The sequence below is a fragment of the Drosophila willistoni genome (genome assembly GCF_018902025.1).
Source record: "Drosophila willistoni isolate 14030-0811.24 chromosome 2L unlocalized genomic scaffold, UCI_dwil_1.1 Seg72.1, whole genome shotgun sequence".
Classification (NCBI taxonomy): domain Eukaryota; kingdom Metazoa; phylum Arthropoda; class Insecta; order Diptera; family Drosophilidae; genus Drosophila; species Drosophila willistoni.
Window position 1 is genome coordinate 2,507,300 of NW_025814049.1, and position 16,428 is coordinate 2,523,727.

Consider the following 16,428-nt stretch of genomic DNA (forward strand, 5'->3'; position numbering starts at 1 on the left):
ACAAAAATCGCCGCACACTCACAACAAACACACACACACACACACGAGAAGAACACACATATCCACATACAGAATTTTTCTCTGTATATGCGCCCTTTTCGCGAGAGGATGTTTTTCCTTTTTTTCTTTTTTCGGTGTTAGGGGAAAAGCACAAAGGGGTAGGAGTAAGATACTTTAGTTGCAATTTTTAACGTTATTTACTCGATTGCACTCGTTTTTAATTCATTTGTTGTGCGAAACAACAATTTAATCAAAGTCGGCGTTTTTTCACTTTTTTCCTTGTGACTCTCTTTCTCTTTAGGTGGGAGCAAGAAACAACAAAAATCGCGTCCGCGTCGGAAGAAACAAAAACACACACACTGCGAGATTTGCTAGAGATGGCATATATAGAGCTGGGAAATCCGATAAATCGATTATTCTATCGACTTTTTTCTTCGCTGGACTTCCAGCTCTAACTTAACTTTTATCCGACTCCCTATTGCTGGCAAACCCAACAAACATTAAAAATGGATTTCTTTTCACATAATTTACTCTACCAAATATCAAGTTTTTATTATTATTTTGGAGAATCTGAGATTAAATAATTCACTTTAAATTTCCAAATTAAGTCATCTAACTTTACAAAACGAGTGCGAACAAAGAGACTCTCCATGTTAGGGTATTTTATAGCAAAATGTTCGATAACAACTCGATAATAAAATAGAGTAGTCGATAAAATTAACTTTGGCGGTAAACTCAAATCCAATCTTATAAAATCGCCTCTTGTATAAGGGACTAACAATAAGTAGTGAAAATGCAAATGTTCTTTTAATATAATTGTTCATTCATTATTCGTCAAATGACTTCATTTTATTTTCCTTTCACAAGGTGTCAAAATTTTGGAACGTTCTGTGGCGGTAGAAAAAGAAAACTAAATTAAACTACTTGCCTTATGGTACACATACTAATAAATAAATAATAGAATGGTTGCCTAATACTCTCGTCCTTTCTAGTAGACGGCATCGCGATAATTTGCCACAAAGTGTTGCACCAAACTGGGCAATTCAGGTGCCCGGCATAAATACTTGTGTCCGTACTTGTGTTTGCTCTCAAATCTATGGAATTCAACTGGTCCCCACGAACGCTGACGCGTGTCGAGTGCGATGCGATAGAGCTCATATCCCAATTTAAAAGGCACTACCACATCATCCTCTGCATGGATGATCATAATGGGTTGGGGAAATTCATGTACATGAATATCGGACTCGAATCGCAATTTATTGCTATACATGGGCCGTGAAATGGTGAAATCGAACCAGGGCAAATGCTTAAATGGTCGCGAAAATGGATGCATACGTATCTCATCGCGTATATTGGTGAATGGACTCTCCAGGATCACACCCCGGGGACCGCGTTCCTTTAAATGCGCCAGTTTAGCACACAAATGTGTGGCTACTCCAGTGCCCAGTGAATGACCCCAAATAATGATGGGATTCGAGGTAATATTGGCTATATATTCATAGACCATAAAAGCATCTCGTACAACACCCTCTTCGGTGGGTGAAACGGGATCAGAATCAGCATAGCCTCGATAGTCAAACGAAAAGACATGATAGTTCAGATTGCGAAGCAACTTATACACCTCAGAACGATGTCCACTGCCTCGGGTGGCCGTATTGCCATGCAAATAGAGCACCACTGTGCCTCCAGGCATTCGTAACAGTCGCTCATAGAATAGTTGTTCATTCTCTGGCAATATCACTGGAAATTCCGAACGCAAAGCTGGACTGAGTTTTTTCAGTTCATGGCTATAATCTCTGTCATGGTCGAAGGTCTCAATTGAGGTTTGCTGCTGATCCTCTGCTGCAGCCTGTTCAATATCAAAGGCAGCCTCAACTTGTAGTTCCGTTTTAAAGTGACCCACTGCATTCTTGGGCAAGACATGCCACACACCAATGCTCACACCATCCTCATCTTGATCATGATCCTTTACTGTTATATAAAAGTTTCTCGTGGCATATAGACCTATGCTGGCAGGATTTGTGAGATCAAGTCCTTTGGGATAACGGACTACACATGGGAAAGTGAACAAAATGATTATCGAAATAATGTTGATTTTGATTAATTGACTTACTGAAAGTGAGAAAGAGTATTCCACGTTGTAAAGTCACCGAATAACGAAAGATCAGCGGTAGTAGAACGAAAAACAAAAGGAATACCAGCAAGGACGCTTGCAAGGTGGCCAGGCCAACTCTGAGAAAGAAAACACAAAATTTTATCAACTATTACAAGCAAATAAATATAAATTTCTAATCATATTTAGCAAGCAGAGAGCATACATGGAATAAAATGAGATAGAGATGAAACCAAATGAAACTACAATGTTGTAATGGTAATTTGTGTTAGAAAACTTGTTAACCGGCGACGTATGACGATGAGGAACATAAAAATTAAGAGGGAAGTGGGGAAGTAGTTACATATCAATCGGTTTCCATAGCGCCCAAAAGCCATATGGAAACAGATTCCTCTGCTTAACTCATTCATACATTCATTCAAACAACATCAAGTTCATGTCAAGTCACGTGATGTCTCTTTCCACGCAGCATTTTATGGAATTTCCGATCATATTGAATCCTCTTTCTGATCTTAATAAATGAACTCGTTTTCTGATCGTATATGACTTTTTTTTGTAAGGAGCCATATCTTCTTTTGATGAGTTGCTTATGGCTAAATCTTTTCATCATTGGAGTCTTTACTACCAAGACATTATCCAATCTTCTTTTAATCATTTTTTAATCAACAAGAGGCCTCAAAATTGACTGATCAAAGTGATTCTTACAAATGCTGAGTGGATTATTTTGAGAATCAAAAGGAAAATTAAAGTCAAACATACTTACAGCCCAGTTAGCCAACTAATGAGGATTGTTCCGGGTATGATTGTAGCATAGAATACTAAATTTAAACAACTATGAAGCTCGTACATTTTGCTGAGCTGAGAGAGTTAAAACCTTTACAGATTTAGTTTTCTTTTTTTTGTTAAACAAGCAGTTTTTTCTTTTACTAAGCACAATTAACTGACGCGTGACGTTTATTTGTGGGGGAAGAGAAATAAACAAAATAATTATTTTTCTTGAATTCTTTTTTTGTAGTAATTGTTTTCTTGATTTTTTTTTTTTTTAAGTTTTTATCACATGCAAGGCCCCGATAAACTATTTTAGATAAAAAAAATATATGAAAAATTATACATTATTTTAGACATATATGAATATATATGTACATATATATATGTATATGACCGTTCTGCCTAAAGACCCAATTCGTAATGAACCAGCAAAATTTAAAAATAAAAAAAAAAACAAATACTTTGTACCCGATTTGTTATTGCTGATAAGCGCGATCCGCGGTGTGTAATGATGTATATGTATGTATAGTAGTTATGAGTAAGTGTCGAATATTACGATAATGAGAGATACATATATGGCGGGGGGAAACATATGTGTGTATGGAATGAGAAATGAATGAAAAAAAGCGCCATCAATAACTCTCTAAACGATCGTGAATTAGTCACGGATCAACAACTAACTACACTACTAATACTACTACGATTTGGGTACAGTTCAAATATATAGATATATATATATAAGTATATCTCTACATAAGCCAACAAAAATGAAGCAAATAATTTAATGTGGTTAGTAGATGGGGAGGGGGGGACAAAATATACAGAAGAATTCACCTCTTGAAGAAATGCCGTCTACGTGCAAAGAGCATAACTGCAAAGAGTGAACAAAAACAGAATAGAGTATATAGAAGACAATGTTAAGAAGAGAGTCCAATACAAAAATAATCGCTGAAAGGGCCAAAGCTTTATATATGAAATGTTTCCCCCAAGAAACAAAAAACTACACAACTTAAAGAACAACTAAATATTTATTAAATAAGATATCTGTTAAATAACTACCGTTCCTACTAGTAGTTGATTAGTTATCGTAAAATATTTATCCACACCAATCGAATTTGCATATAACGAACTAATTTTTTACGGATCAAAACTATTGGCTATAGTTTATGAGGGGTTGGGTTTTTAAGTTCGGAAAATCGTTTTATAAGTTCAAAATTCAGCAAAATATCTATGTATATACATATGTATATGTTGAACATTATTTATAGATTTGTATAGATTGACAAAACTTTGAAGTTGAGCTCTATCAGATCAGTGGAAAAATGTATCCTTCATGACTGTTGACGGTTTAATATAAAACACAATTCGTCAGATTACAAAGTACACTTCAGTTATTAAAGAATAGTATAAATACCAAATATAATTAAAAACATTGAAATTGCATCGTTATAGAAAGAATTTAAATATATACTGGTGGAAAAATATTTACCATATAAAGAACGAATCCAGGGAGGGGAAGTCCTAAGGGTCTGGAAACCCTCCGAAATGGCAGTATTTGGAATAATTTTGAACTCTTTTCGGCACTTTATATGGTCGTACAAGTCCGAAATATTCTTTTACTAACAAAAAAAGACATTTGTCTTCATTGGGAAATTACTGAATTTGGGGTACCAAAAATCTGGATGTTTAATCGGCCCCTTACCGAAAATATATATATTTAATTTTTAGACTATCTAAAGTTAAACAAAACCAAAAAAATATGAGAAACTGCTATTCCTCCTAAGATCTTAGGCTAATTAATTACAAAAGAAATAAAAGATTTGAAATCTTTTCTGCGCTGATAAATATATTAAACAAGAATTTAGTTATTACAACATTTTTGAGTAACATTCTTTTCTTTTCTAAAGTGAATTTTAATAGATAGGTAAAAATTTACTATTAAAATAAACAAAAGTATTTAATAGACTAATCAGAAAATTGGCTTATACTAATCCACTGACTAAACGGCAAACAATTTCAGTCCAAGTAGTATAAAAACAAAACATATCCCATTATAAAAATTTGTTAAATTTCCTTTTTAATTATTTTTCGAAATTTCTAGTTTTTCTAGATTTTAATCAATATTTAATACTTTTAACGATTTGTTGACAAACTAAACTTTGGACTTAATTTGTTTAAGATTCGGGGGCTGATAATAAATATAAACTAAACAAACTAAAACAAAGTTGAGGGCTATATAGAACTAATATACATGTGTGTACATAATCATTTATAATATATAATTAATGGCTTTTAGTTGTTACTAATTCTACACCTGCTCTTCTCCCACATTAAAGCCCTTTTTTGTGTATTTATACAAAAATGTTTGAGGTCAAAGTAACATAAATCAGATAAAATTTATGGGATGCCTCGAGTGGTTTTTAATGCTCCCTAATAACTTTGTCCAACCGCAACGATTGACAACAACAAATATAAAGGGGCCTCTTGGGGGCCTGGGGCAGCCTTTCAGCGACTATTTTTTGTTGCAATTACTTGTTGGCTTTGGAGAACCACTTGAATTGCAATTGAGTATGAATGGACGAAGATATTTCACTCAAAGTAAACTTGAACTTGAACGCACCTTTCGTTTGATTATGGGAGGGGAGGGGGGAGGTAGATGGTGTCCGATCAATTGTGTACCAAAGATATATACGAATTGTTATGGAATTTTATCGTTTTCTAAACCAAGTCCAGCTGCAGCATGATGACCCTGAAATGAAATTAAAAATAGAATAATATACCATTTACAAAGAAATGTAAAAAGAATATGGAAAATTTTTGGAAATGCCGGTAATGTGAGACGTCAACACCTGCTCTCAGTCACACACAAACACCACCCCTCCTCCAACCGCAATACACAAATACACAAACAATTAACGAACTTTCGTTTACGCAATTCAACAAGATTTCTGACTATTTTATAAGCATAATTTTGAATTACCACAACATTTGCTCCAAACTGTACTTTAGTATGCTGTCTCCAGAAGGCGAGAAGCGCCCGAAATTTGTTACAGTTCCACTTTAATAAAAAAAATTTTGAGCAATTACGACCGCTTTTATTGGATTAGTTAAAACAGCTGGGCAATGTTGTCATTTTTCGCAATCGCCTATCGAATGGAGTAACTGTGACCAAATCACGAAACAGGCAAAAAAGGAACCCAACCAACATTTTGGGTGTTTGAATATTTTGTCAATTGGGATTCAATAAATTATAATCACAGAGAGTTTAAAAAATATTTAATCTGGAAAGAAAACTTTCCCTTAATCAGAGATTTTAACCCCTCAGCATAATTGCGTGAAAATGATATACAAATTGTTGATCGACGAAATGTTTTCTTAATAAATTCTAAAACTGCAGAGTAAATTACCTTGTGATTGTGATTAAGAGCGAATGAGTCACGGTTCCGTTTGTTTTTATCGAAATATCGAATAATTTATTGGTCAAAGGAAATTTAAGCGAATTTTTAGTTTAGTTTATTCAGAAATTTAGGGATTTACGACGACATAGTCGGTATAGGATGAAGAGTTTGGATGAGATAAAGGCAGAATATCCGCTGCATTGGGAGATATGGAATGGCAATGTAGAGCAACTACAGCTGGAATTGCAAAAAGAACAGGTAAAACAAAAAAAAAAACATAAAGAGAGAATGAGAGTGGGAGGTGGGTGGGTGTGGCCTACGTTTGGGCGCTAATTAAATTAGACTAATGTTGTCATTTTTTCTAATGCAACTAATACATATATATTGATATGTATATATTATTGATTCGGTTGATATCATTGGAATGTTTTTATGTTCGGTAGATTGATAAGGAAAAAATCGATCCGCGGGGACGAACGCCGCTTCTATTGGCCGTGAGATTGGCGAATCTTCCATGCATCAAGTGCCTTCTAGCAGCCAAGTGCAATGCCACCTATGAGTTTGAGGGTTGGTCGGGTAAGTCTGAAAGGAGGTGGTATATAAGGAGTAAATTTATATCTTGTCTCCCTTCGTTTTAGTTGTCCAGGAGGCTGTATGCACTGGCGATGTGGATATACTTACTGCCATCATTGAGGTGCGAGATTTGCAACGACATGTCCAAAGGGTGACTCATGTCCCCAAGCTATTACAACATTTGCTCGATGCACCAGACTTTTATATAGAAATGAAATGGGAATTCACTTCATGGGTGCCTCTAATGTCCCGGCTGTGTCCCAGTGACACTTACAAAGTGTATAAGCGTGGCGCCAATGTACGAATAGATACGACACTGTTGGGGTTCGATAATAACACTTGGCAACGAGGGAATCGTTCCTACATATTCAAGGGAGGAAGTGCGTTAAAAAATTTTTTTTATTAAATCTACTCTAATACTCTGTATTTTCTTGCCTTGTAGAAGAAACTGCCACAATGATTGAAATCGATCATGATACCCATGAAGTTATGGTGGAGCAAATGAGCAGCGATATTGGCGACATTGTAGCCATTCCCCCGCCCATAGGCACGGTGCGGGCCCGCCTCAATGCTCCGGTTATTACCAATAACATTGAGATGGAAAAGATAAGCTTTGAGCGCAATAAATCCGGGATTTGGGGCTGGCGTAGTGAGAAATCGGAAGTAATTAATGGTTACAACTGCAAAGTGTATGGGGCTAGCAATGTGGAATTTATAACAAAGACCCGTACTGATCATCTCACCGAGGAGCAGCTGAAAAATAAGACAGCTCGCACGCCATTGCATAGTCTGTTGGGCATAGCCGATGAGGATTATGTGCCACCCACAGAGAACGTAAGTAAAGTGATCTATTATCATGATGTCATCGAATTGGAAATATTTTACTTTCTTAGACGTCCCCGCCTGCTGTGGAAAATGGCGAACGATTGTCACCTTCCGCTGCCGTTGGTGGTGGCGCAGCGTCTGCTGCAGTTCCCCTACTTCCTGGTAGTAATGGTAGCTCTTCTGCCTGTGCCTCTGGAGCAAGTACACCCAAATCACCACAGTTGATAACGCCCGAGGAGTATTTCAGTGGTGAGATCGATCTACAAGGTCGTGATGTCGGCAAGCCAAAGAATCTGAACACCAAAGTTCAACGTTTCAAAGCGAATCTTTGGCTTGCAGAAGAGCATCCCATACGATTGCAAGAGCAAGTGCTGCCCATTCTCGATCTAATGTCCACCATGGCCAGTCCACATGTGTCCAAGCTGAAAGACTTTATAACAATGCAGCTGCCAGCTGGTTTTCCGGTCAAAGTAGAAATTCCGCTCTTCCATGTGCTGAATGCGTGCATAACATTTGGCAATGTCTTTGCACTGGCATCGCCGGTGGAGTATGTGGCCACGTTGCAGGAGCAGGACCGTGTCACCTGCCTGGTGGATGATCGTTGCTTCGATGTACCCGCTCACTATACGAACCGCGGTGGTGATTCGCGTCGCTCCATGCCCTTGGACGAAGATGATATGTTGCAATATGCCATCGAACAGAGTCTGGCAGAGACAAGTGGTTCTGGTGGAGCCTGCGGCATAGATGCCGAGGATAAAGTGGATATCTGGGAAGTGTTGCGGGGTCAACATGTTGTCGGAACCGAACTTTTGCCCGAAGATGATGAGCAACTGCAGCGGTAAGTTATATCTAAGAAGAGTTGTTACTTTTTATTTAATCTGAGACTGTGTCTGACAATTTCGCACCGCCTGGTAGTAATCCAACACGCAATTCCCACACCACTCATTTACTCTCACCACACCATCATCATCAATATGGACGGCATTCGCCGGCTCCACAACAAAAACATAATCTTGAGCCGCTTCCACGCGGACGCTCTGCCTCGGCGGGAGCTCAATTCAAAAATGACCTTAGCTACATGAAGAAAATCTTCAAGTAGTTTCCTCTCAATATATTTCCTCTCTTGTATTGCTAGTATATCCAATTCATTGCTCCGTGCTTTGTGTGTTTCTTTTCTTTTGTGCTATGCGATGTTTTTCCACAGGGTTCTGCAGGAATCCCTTCTGGGTGCGGCTGGGGCCCATGCCAGTGGTTCACCCGTCTCCGAGGACGATGATGATGGCGGTTTTCGTTATGTGGATCCTGATTTAGCCATGGCCATGCGTCTCTCTCAACAGGATCAACAAAAATATGAGCTGGAACGGCAACGGGAGCAGGAAATGATAGAGCAGGCTTTAAAATTAAGTCTACAGGAACACTAACCAACCAAAACCAATCAACCAACCAAATCTCTTCAGCTATTAGAGACCCAATATCCAAATATCATCCAAATGTATGTGTGTTTTGGTTGTTTTCGCGTTCTCAGTTTTGTTCCTAATCTAAACAAAAAAAACAACAAACAAAATCCTAAGTTATATCAATTGATTGTAAATTTTAAGTTTATTCTCCTTTATAACTATCTTTATTTATGCATCCTACTTGAAAAGGATGTAACCTTAATTTTGTATTGTGATATATATATTGAATTGAACAGAAGCGAGCCTCGCTAGACGAACTCACAAGTCGCATCACTAAAAAAAGAAAAACAAAACAACAAAAAAAATCAGAGATCTTGTAGTCATAGCTTTTGCTAAAAACTTATCTAATATCTAAGTCCAACATAAAGAACAACAACAACATTTATGTCACATATCTTTATAATTTATATATAATTCGATTTAACTTCATGTTTGCTGAAATTGTGTGGATAGCAAGGTTGTCTTAACATAACATTCTGATTGCACAGGGCCAACAGAAATACAAAACTTCCAACCTCAGCCACACTCCACTAGTTTGCCAAAAAAAAAAGAAAAGAAAAGAAAACTAAAGCCAATTCTTTCTGACCATCATTGATTAGGCTGTCCTGATCTTAGGTAATTATCAGCAATGATATATATGATGTAATTATATATACATAATCATTTCAGAAACAGTTTAATCTATGGCTTAAAAGTTGTCTGTTTTTAAGTTTTATATTTATTTTTTGTATTGCCCTGTGTTTTCTATATAATAATCTACATTCATATGATCTATACTTCTATAACAAGGCTAAGAAAACTGCTTTTTTATGTCCAAACCGATCTTAGAATAGTTAGCAACTATTTAGCTTGTTAACGAAACAAATTGAGAGCCAAATTCTTTACATCTATGAATAATAGTTCATTTAGGCTTTTTTTTTTGTTTGGATTTAATTTATTTCTTTTGAAAAGTGTCCAATATATGCAAAATTTTGTAAATATTTAGTATTTTATTGTATACAGTTGCTCTAAATAGTTAAAAGTTATATTTCTTCAGTATATAAAGATTTGAGAACTTATATATTTTTTAATGATGAAATAGAAATTCTAAACAAAAAACTGTTCTAAACCAAAATATCAGTATATTAGGATTTGAGGAAATTGAAATTTTTTAAAAAAACTAAAATTCTAAACAAAAATTTCACTATTTTATTATAAATATTTGCGCAATTTTCTTAATCAAAACTACATTTCTGCACTATTCTTTGAAATTTTCTACTGAAAAATGTATAATCTTTTTCAATCCGATCCAATCTTTAAAACAGATCATATATATTTTCCATTTTTAACTAACTTTCAGCAGTTTTTAAAGTTGCCTTGTTATATGTTTGTGTAATTTACATATGTCTGTATATATCTTTATATTTATGTCTTCACACACACACACATATATATACATTTAAAAACACACACATATATATATACATAAAATATATACAAACGTAAATCTATTTTTTTGTGTAAATGAAAAAAAAAATATATAGAAAATATCACAAGTCTAAAGAAATCTTTTTAAGAAACGACAATTTATTGGAAATATTATTATATACAAAAAGACATTTACATTAACTTAAAAAACTATTAAGCATATTGAGGGAGTTAAAAAAAATATCAAGTCATGACTTATACGTATATATCGTTTCATATGGCAATTGGACTAAGCAAATAACTTGGATTAGCAGTTCTCAGTTCTTTAGATCAAATATTTTCAAGTTAATTTTGAATATCAAAAAACTATTTGATATAGCTTTTTTGTGTATTAATTTATTGCACATTTAATTTGAGCATAGATTTATTATTAACTAATTACTGATTGTTAGATAAGTTATTGCTAATCAGTGATTAAATTATTTGCTCAGTTTTATTAATCTCATTGGACATATCAGGAGCGAGACGGAGTCCTCTTGGAACTGAATGATCTGATTTAACAGAATTCAAAGCTCCGTGTCATGGTTAGTAACCTGATGGACTATACATCTATATACACACATACACATATACATATATATTAAACTATAACTAAAAGTCAGCATTGTAAGTGTAGCGGCCCTTTGGTTGTTGTTGGATACTAAATGTATTTGAAACACTTTTGTTTTTCGTGCGGTATTCGAGTCTTGAAGAGTATAGAATCAGCTCTATATTGTGTATTAAGTAAAGGCGTATAGCCAAAGACCTGACTAAAGAAATTGATGCATTTGTGTCGCTCCTGAAAGTGTGTATCATCCTCGCTTAATGATACCGGGCAACCCGGACAACGGAAAGTCCAACGTGAAGTGACCTTAACGGGCGGTTTTCGTGTAACATGGGATACAAGGAAATTCATGGCAATATCCTCACAATTCATATACTCATCCACTTTGTCCCGTATAGCCTGAGGCAAATGATAGCTATACAAATACATATAATATTTGTGGAAAAAGGCAGCTCCTGTTAGGACCATGCTCAATTCACAACTATAATTGGAATTGTAGTGCCACATATTGTTCGAACTCAAATCCCAGGCATGATAGCGGCCGGGAAAACCAACAACACGATCACGATGTTCACGCCAGACGCGAAAACCAAAGAGAATCTCATCGTGCCGAAGATGAGCATCATCATCAACCGAGAGAACCGCTTCCGTTTCAATCACATCGAAGGGTAAGAAGCGATTGTTAAGTGAATTGCGTGGGGCACGGACTACGGCCACGGGCACACCGATATCGGGCCAACGCAAGTCGTCCAGTGGTGGTTTGGGGGAATTCCAAACTACAACCACTTTATGCAGATAGGGCAGACCGTAGAGACGTCCCAGAGAGTCCATGAGAACCTGCTCCCGTTCGTAGGTCAACATTACAATGGTGAATTGCTCCCGGGGATAGTTACCACCCAGAGCTTCGCTAAATTCCTTGCCAGCACCACCGATACCTTTGCCAATGGGACGAAATCCTGTATGGGAACCCATGAATTTGGCCTCCGATGGCAAAGCCGGATCAAAGGGCAATTGGGGATACATGTAGAAGGGATCTAGCCAATCGTTCCAGGCCTCTTTTGATTGCATTCGCAATATGGTGTAGTTCCGACGGAAAGCAGGACTAGCATACGGCGGCTCAATTGGGCCAAGTGATTCTTCCGGTTCGGTGTCCATTCCCACAGGAGGATCCGATTTCAGAGGTATAAAGCTGCTATTGAATACACTTTGAGCTATCACCGGAGGCACAGGACGTGGTGGAATGCCCAGACGATCCCTTAAGCTGGCTATCACCGTGTCGACGGTAGCTTGAACAGAACTCAGATACTTCTCCCAAATAAGTCTACCCTGACGACGTAGCAGCAAGAGATCCGCATCCTGAACGGCACGTAGGAGGAAATGCAGTTCAGTTATCCTAGCCTTTGGCAGCAAGAGGGCAGCACGACGCCAATCCAGAGTCTCGGCATAGGGCAGACGAAGTTCATCAGCTCCCAGAATAACGGGAACAGCTCCCGACCGCAAAGCTTCATAGATCCTGGCCAACATTAGGGTGGAACTTACTCGCTGATTGAGTGGCGGCAAAATTAGAGCATAAGTTGAATCCTTAAGCAATAGTTTTCGTGATGAATCTGTGCCACACAATGTCCAGTCGGCCTGAGAGTCCGTTTCTTGCTGCTCTGTTGCCGGAACACATTGAAACTGCAACCTGAATTGATCTTGCGTTGAACCCTTGGCCATGTCTGCAAGATGTTCGAGTATAAAGTCATCGAGGGGATTAGATGTGTCAGGTGATGGCCTTAGTTCTCCTTGGAAACTCAGCAAATACTTGCGACGAGCTGGTACCATACTGGCACATTCCTGCCACACATCTCCACCGGGTGGACCCAAAATTGGGGGAACAATTATATCATAATTGGGTCTGAATTGATCCCGCTCAAAAGAACTCTGCACCACAATGGCTCGCATTGTATTTTGACGCAACAACGAATTCGTACGACGGGAGGAGAGATCTCGGCGTGCGAGATTTAAGAGGACATGATTGCGTCCATCGCCACCCCAGTAGGGTAGCTTATATAACTTGCTCATGTCAATGGGTGAGGAATCTCCATCTGCCACTTGACTGGCCAATGTGACTCTTTGTTGCTGCTCCGCCTCTTGAGCGGCATAGCGATTGTTACGTAGTAGATCCTGTTCCAGCAATGCCTCACCCACCAGCACCAAATATATGCAAGCCTGCTTTGGTTCCTTTACAATATGCACATTGTAGCCCAAAGTCTGTTTCAGTGTGGTCTTTAGGAAGCCATCTATATCATATCCTTTTCTTTGGACACCATATTCATCCGGGTCGTAGAGATAGACCGGGAAACCAGAGGTCAAACTGCAACGGGAGTGATCAAAGCAATTGTGCATCTCACAGGAGGCGGTCACTCCCACTGAAACTGCATTCATTTTTCGCGGTAAAGCACTGGGCATTAGAGTACGCGGCAGAGCCAGATCGGGGGTGTTACGCTGCACTGCCTCCCGCTGGGCCACTTGTGCCTGTTCCACCGATATTTTCAGTCGCTCCAATTCGGTTTGCTCACGGAGTAGCTCTTGCTTCAGCTCCTCAATCTTTTGATTATACTGGCTTATATCTGATTGCAGTTTCTGTCGGCGTGACTCTAGTTCGCGTAGCTCCACAGATACGGTGCTCTACAAGTGAATGAGATTTAGCTAATCCCCGATTTTGTGATAAATTCTTTGTCTTACTTTGATCCTCAGCATCTCTTCTATCCGCATTTTCAAATCGCTGGCTCTCATGGCACTAAAATCTTCATAGGCATCTAGCAATGGACGACTCCTATGTACATCCATGGGCGGGGAATCGTTCTCATCCTGGTATGGATTAGATTTAATAATTTAAGTAGGTACTTGGTTTCATTTTACTTACATTAAGTAATCTGCGGTGGGCCACTAGCGACAGCAAAACAAGTAGGACAAGAACCAGAATCGTCAATTTGTATCTCCTTGGATAGGTGCCGCCACCAAGCTCACAGGCTAAGGACATTTTGTATATTTATACTTTTTAAATTCAAAAAAATCTTCACTATATCATTGTAATCTAGGACCGATTTCAGTTTTATATTTTGTAAACACACCAGGGCTGCAGGCGCTATTTATTTATATGCAGGTTAAATCCAGGGCAGCTAGAAATAGTTATCGATAAGCCGACTAGAGTGCAAAATGCACTTATCGATAACGTCAGTTGAGCGCGAGTTTTAAACAAAATTAAGCTTCAAAATGATTAACACAAATCAAACAATTTCACCGATTGTGAACAAGTCAATTAACACCTGATAAAAATACTTTCTTTTTATGTATTTTTGAAATAATTACCAATCAGTATGTATGACAAAGCAACCACCAACCGCACCCTCGTCACTCGCTGCCCCCTAACAGAATCACTTTTACTGCTCAGAGTTCCGGCCCCAAAAGCTAAGCTCAGAAATCAGTCGGCGTTCGGACGTTGTTGCGGGTGAGAGACTTGTTTCGTCTCTTCAACTGAGTCGTCTTCCACAGTGTGTTTAATTAATTATATGCAGAATGTTTATTTGACAAACAAATTCTAAAATCGCAAAACGTGTTCCTACCTAAGTGCACAAATCTAGCAAGTTATTTCAAAAAATCTTACACAGGATCGACTATCTAAAATGGGTAAATGAAATGCCAAAAATAAAAACTAAATATAATGGAAAAACATTTGTTGACATTTTCACTTTCGTTCATTGATTCTTTTGCGGGCGAGCCCCAGAGGAACCTTGAAAGTGAAAGTGCATAATGTAAAAGAAAAAAAAAACAAGGGAAAAAGGCTGGAATTTTGCACGATATATACAAATATATGACGTGCATAGAAATGATTGATGACTTTACAAAGACAAAGCATTAAACTCTAATTAAATACATTTCTAAATATAGTTAATGGTAAGTGATAGTTAAGATCCGGCAGAGCCAACATTCGAAGGAGTTCCCCTTGACTTGACTTTTACGACTTTAACTTCTTTAATATTTGTTCCGCATTGTGGAACCAATCTAATCAAAATTAATTAAGAACAGAAAACACTTAATTGAAACTCTTAACCCTGATGCTCTAAATAGTACTGATGGCTCCTTTTTTTCTTGTCCCTCTTCTTACTGTCGTTGACCCACGCATAAGCTAGATATTTGTTTTTTTTTTCGCTTTTTTGTTTGGATTTGGAACAACTAGAGAGCAGCTCAGCTTAGCTCAATGTTGGGTGGGCAACCCCAAATTGGGAGGCGGGTGGCAGGTTTAATTAGGGCACATTCATTGGCTGTGTGCGTGCGCCTGCTTTGAAGCTTCCGTCTCTCCATGTGCGCCTAAACCCAGCTAGCACCGGTAAAGAGCCAGGGCACACTGGACGCTACCGACGACCTCTTCTCCATCTCCATGCCCCCCTCCAACAATTACCTTACTTAATGACATCCGCCGCTATGCGTTACGCTAGATGTTCCGTCTGTATTTGGACAAATTTTAGTTACGCCGCAACATTGACTGAAGCCACAAGAAGAAACTGTCACACGGAATCTCTAACCCACTGACCAGTCAGTCAATGAGTCAGTCAGTGAGTCGGTCAGTGAGTCAGTCAGTCGGTCGGTTAGTTAGTTAGTCAGTCAGTTAAACTAAATTTCAAATATTGGATATTCAGTAGGCATTCTCGTATCAATCGTTAAACTAGTGCACTGTGCCGCCAATAATGCAATTGAAAATTCGCCTAAAGTGCCACAAACATGAAATCTGGGGTAAGAACTCTTCTGATATGCCCAGCCCCACATTGGCGCCCTCCAATTATGCCATATGCAAATTATTCGGGGTGTAACCGTATATAGCACTTACCTGCTGAGAGATTGTGCATGGCATTTTAAACACATTTTGGAGTAGGCTCGTCCCCATTGCAATTGGGCTTTAAAAGAAGTTTGCTTCACGACTTGCAACTTTAGTTGTGTTTAAACTGTTTCAAGTGACGGAGTGACTAATCAATTAACACCATGTTGAGTAAGATATTATTTTAAGAAGGAACTCGTCTAAGGAAAAAACTGAGAATGGGTGATTTTCTAAGTAATCTAAACAACATACTTGGAAAAGAAATTAAAAGTTTGAATTTCTGTGAAATAAACCAAAATAAATTAATATTTATTTAAATGTGGTACTTTGACCCAGAGTTGTGACTATTTCGTATTTAAGAATGTGGTGATATTATGTGTAAATGCTATTAAGATTAATTTAGTTTGAGATTAGAATTTGAAAGG

At 37.9% G+C, this 16,428-nt stretch overlaps 3 protein-coding genes across 6 annotated transcripts; 1 reads left to right on the top strand and 2 right to left on the bottom strand.

Annotated features, from left to right (window-relative positions):
• Positions 1-802: 802 nt before the first annotated feature.
• On the bottom strand, positions 803-6,018 carry LOC6646205 (lysophosphatidylserine lipase ABHD12). Of its 3 annotated transcripts, XM_015177664.3 has the most exons (5): positions 5,862-6,011; positions 5,502-5,630; positions 3,716-3,752; positions 2,114-2,232; positions 803-2,049 (listed from the first exon to the last, which is right to left on the bottom strand). In XM_015177664.3, the coding sequence occupies exons 3-5, from the start codon at positions 3,748-3,750 to the stop codon at positions 989-991; spliced, it is 1,215 nt and encodes a 404-aa protein (XP_015033150.1). In that variant the 5' UTR covers positions 3,751-3,752; positions 5,502-5,630; positions 5,862-6,011; the 3' UTR covers positions 803-988. The 3 variants fall into 3 exon arrangements, 2 of the variants coding, with proteins under 2 accessions (XP_015033150.1, XP_002068789.1); XM_002068753.4 differs by lacking the exons at positions 3,716-3,752; positions 5,502-5,630; positions 5,862-6,011 and adding an exon at positions 2,877-3,015; XR_006954081.1 differs by lacking the exons at positions 803-2,049; positions 3,716-3,752 and having other exon boundaries at positions 2,174-2,232; positions 5,862-6,018.
• A 314-nt stretch (positions 6,019-6,332) lies between these two features.
• Positions 6,333-9,519, top strand: LOC6646204 (ankyrin repeat domain-containing protein 13D). Of its 2 annotated transcripts, none has more exons than XM_015177633.3 (6): positions 6,333-6,537; positions 6,723-6,855; positions 6,918-7,232; positions 7,295-7,686; positions 7,746-8,515; positions 8,593-8,856. In XM_015177633.3, exons 1-6 carry the CDS (start codon positions 6,439-6,441, stop codon positions 8,774-8,776), a joined length of 1,893 nt encoding a protein of 630 aa, XP_015033119.1. In that variant the 5' UTR covers positions 6,333-6,438; the 3' UTR covers positions 8,777-8,856. The 2 variants fall into 2 exon arrangements, with proteins under 2 accessions (XP_015033119.1, XP_002068788.1); XM_002068752.4 differs by lacking the exon at positions 8,593-8,856 and adding an exon at positions 8,882-9,519 and having other exon boundaries at positions 6,336-6,537.
• A 1,161-nt stretch (positions 9,520-10,680) lies between these two features.
• Positions 10,681-14,269, bottom strand: LOC6646203 (exostosin-3). The gene is made up of 3 exons (XM_002068751.4): positions 14,054-14,269; positions 13,873-13,998; positions 10,681-13,815 (listed from the first exon to the last, which is right to left on the bottom strand). Exons 1-3 carry the CDS (start codon positions 14,168-14,170, stop codon positions 11,242-11,244), a joined length of 2,817 nt encoding a protein of 938 aa, XP_002068787.1. The 5' UTR covers positions 14,171-14,269; the 3' UTR covers positions 10,681-11,241.
• Between the last annotated feature and the right edge of the window lie 2,159 nt (positions 14,270-16,428).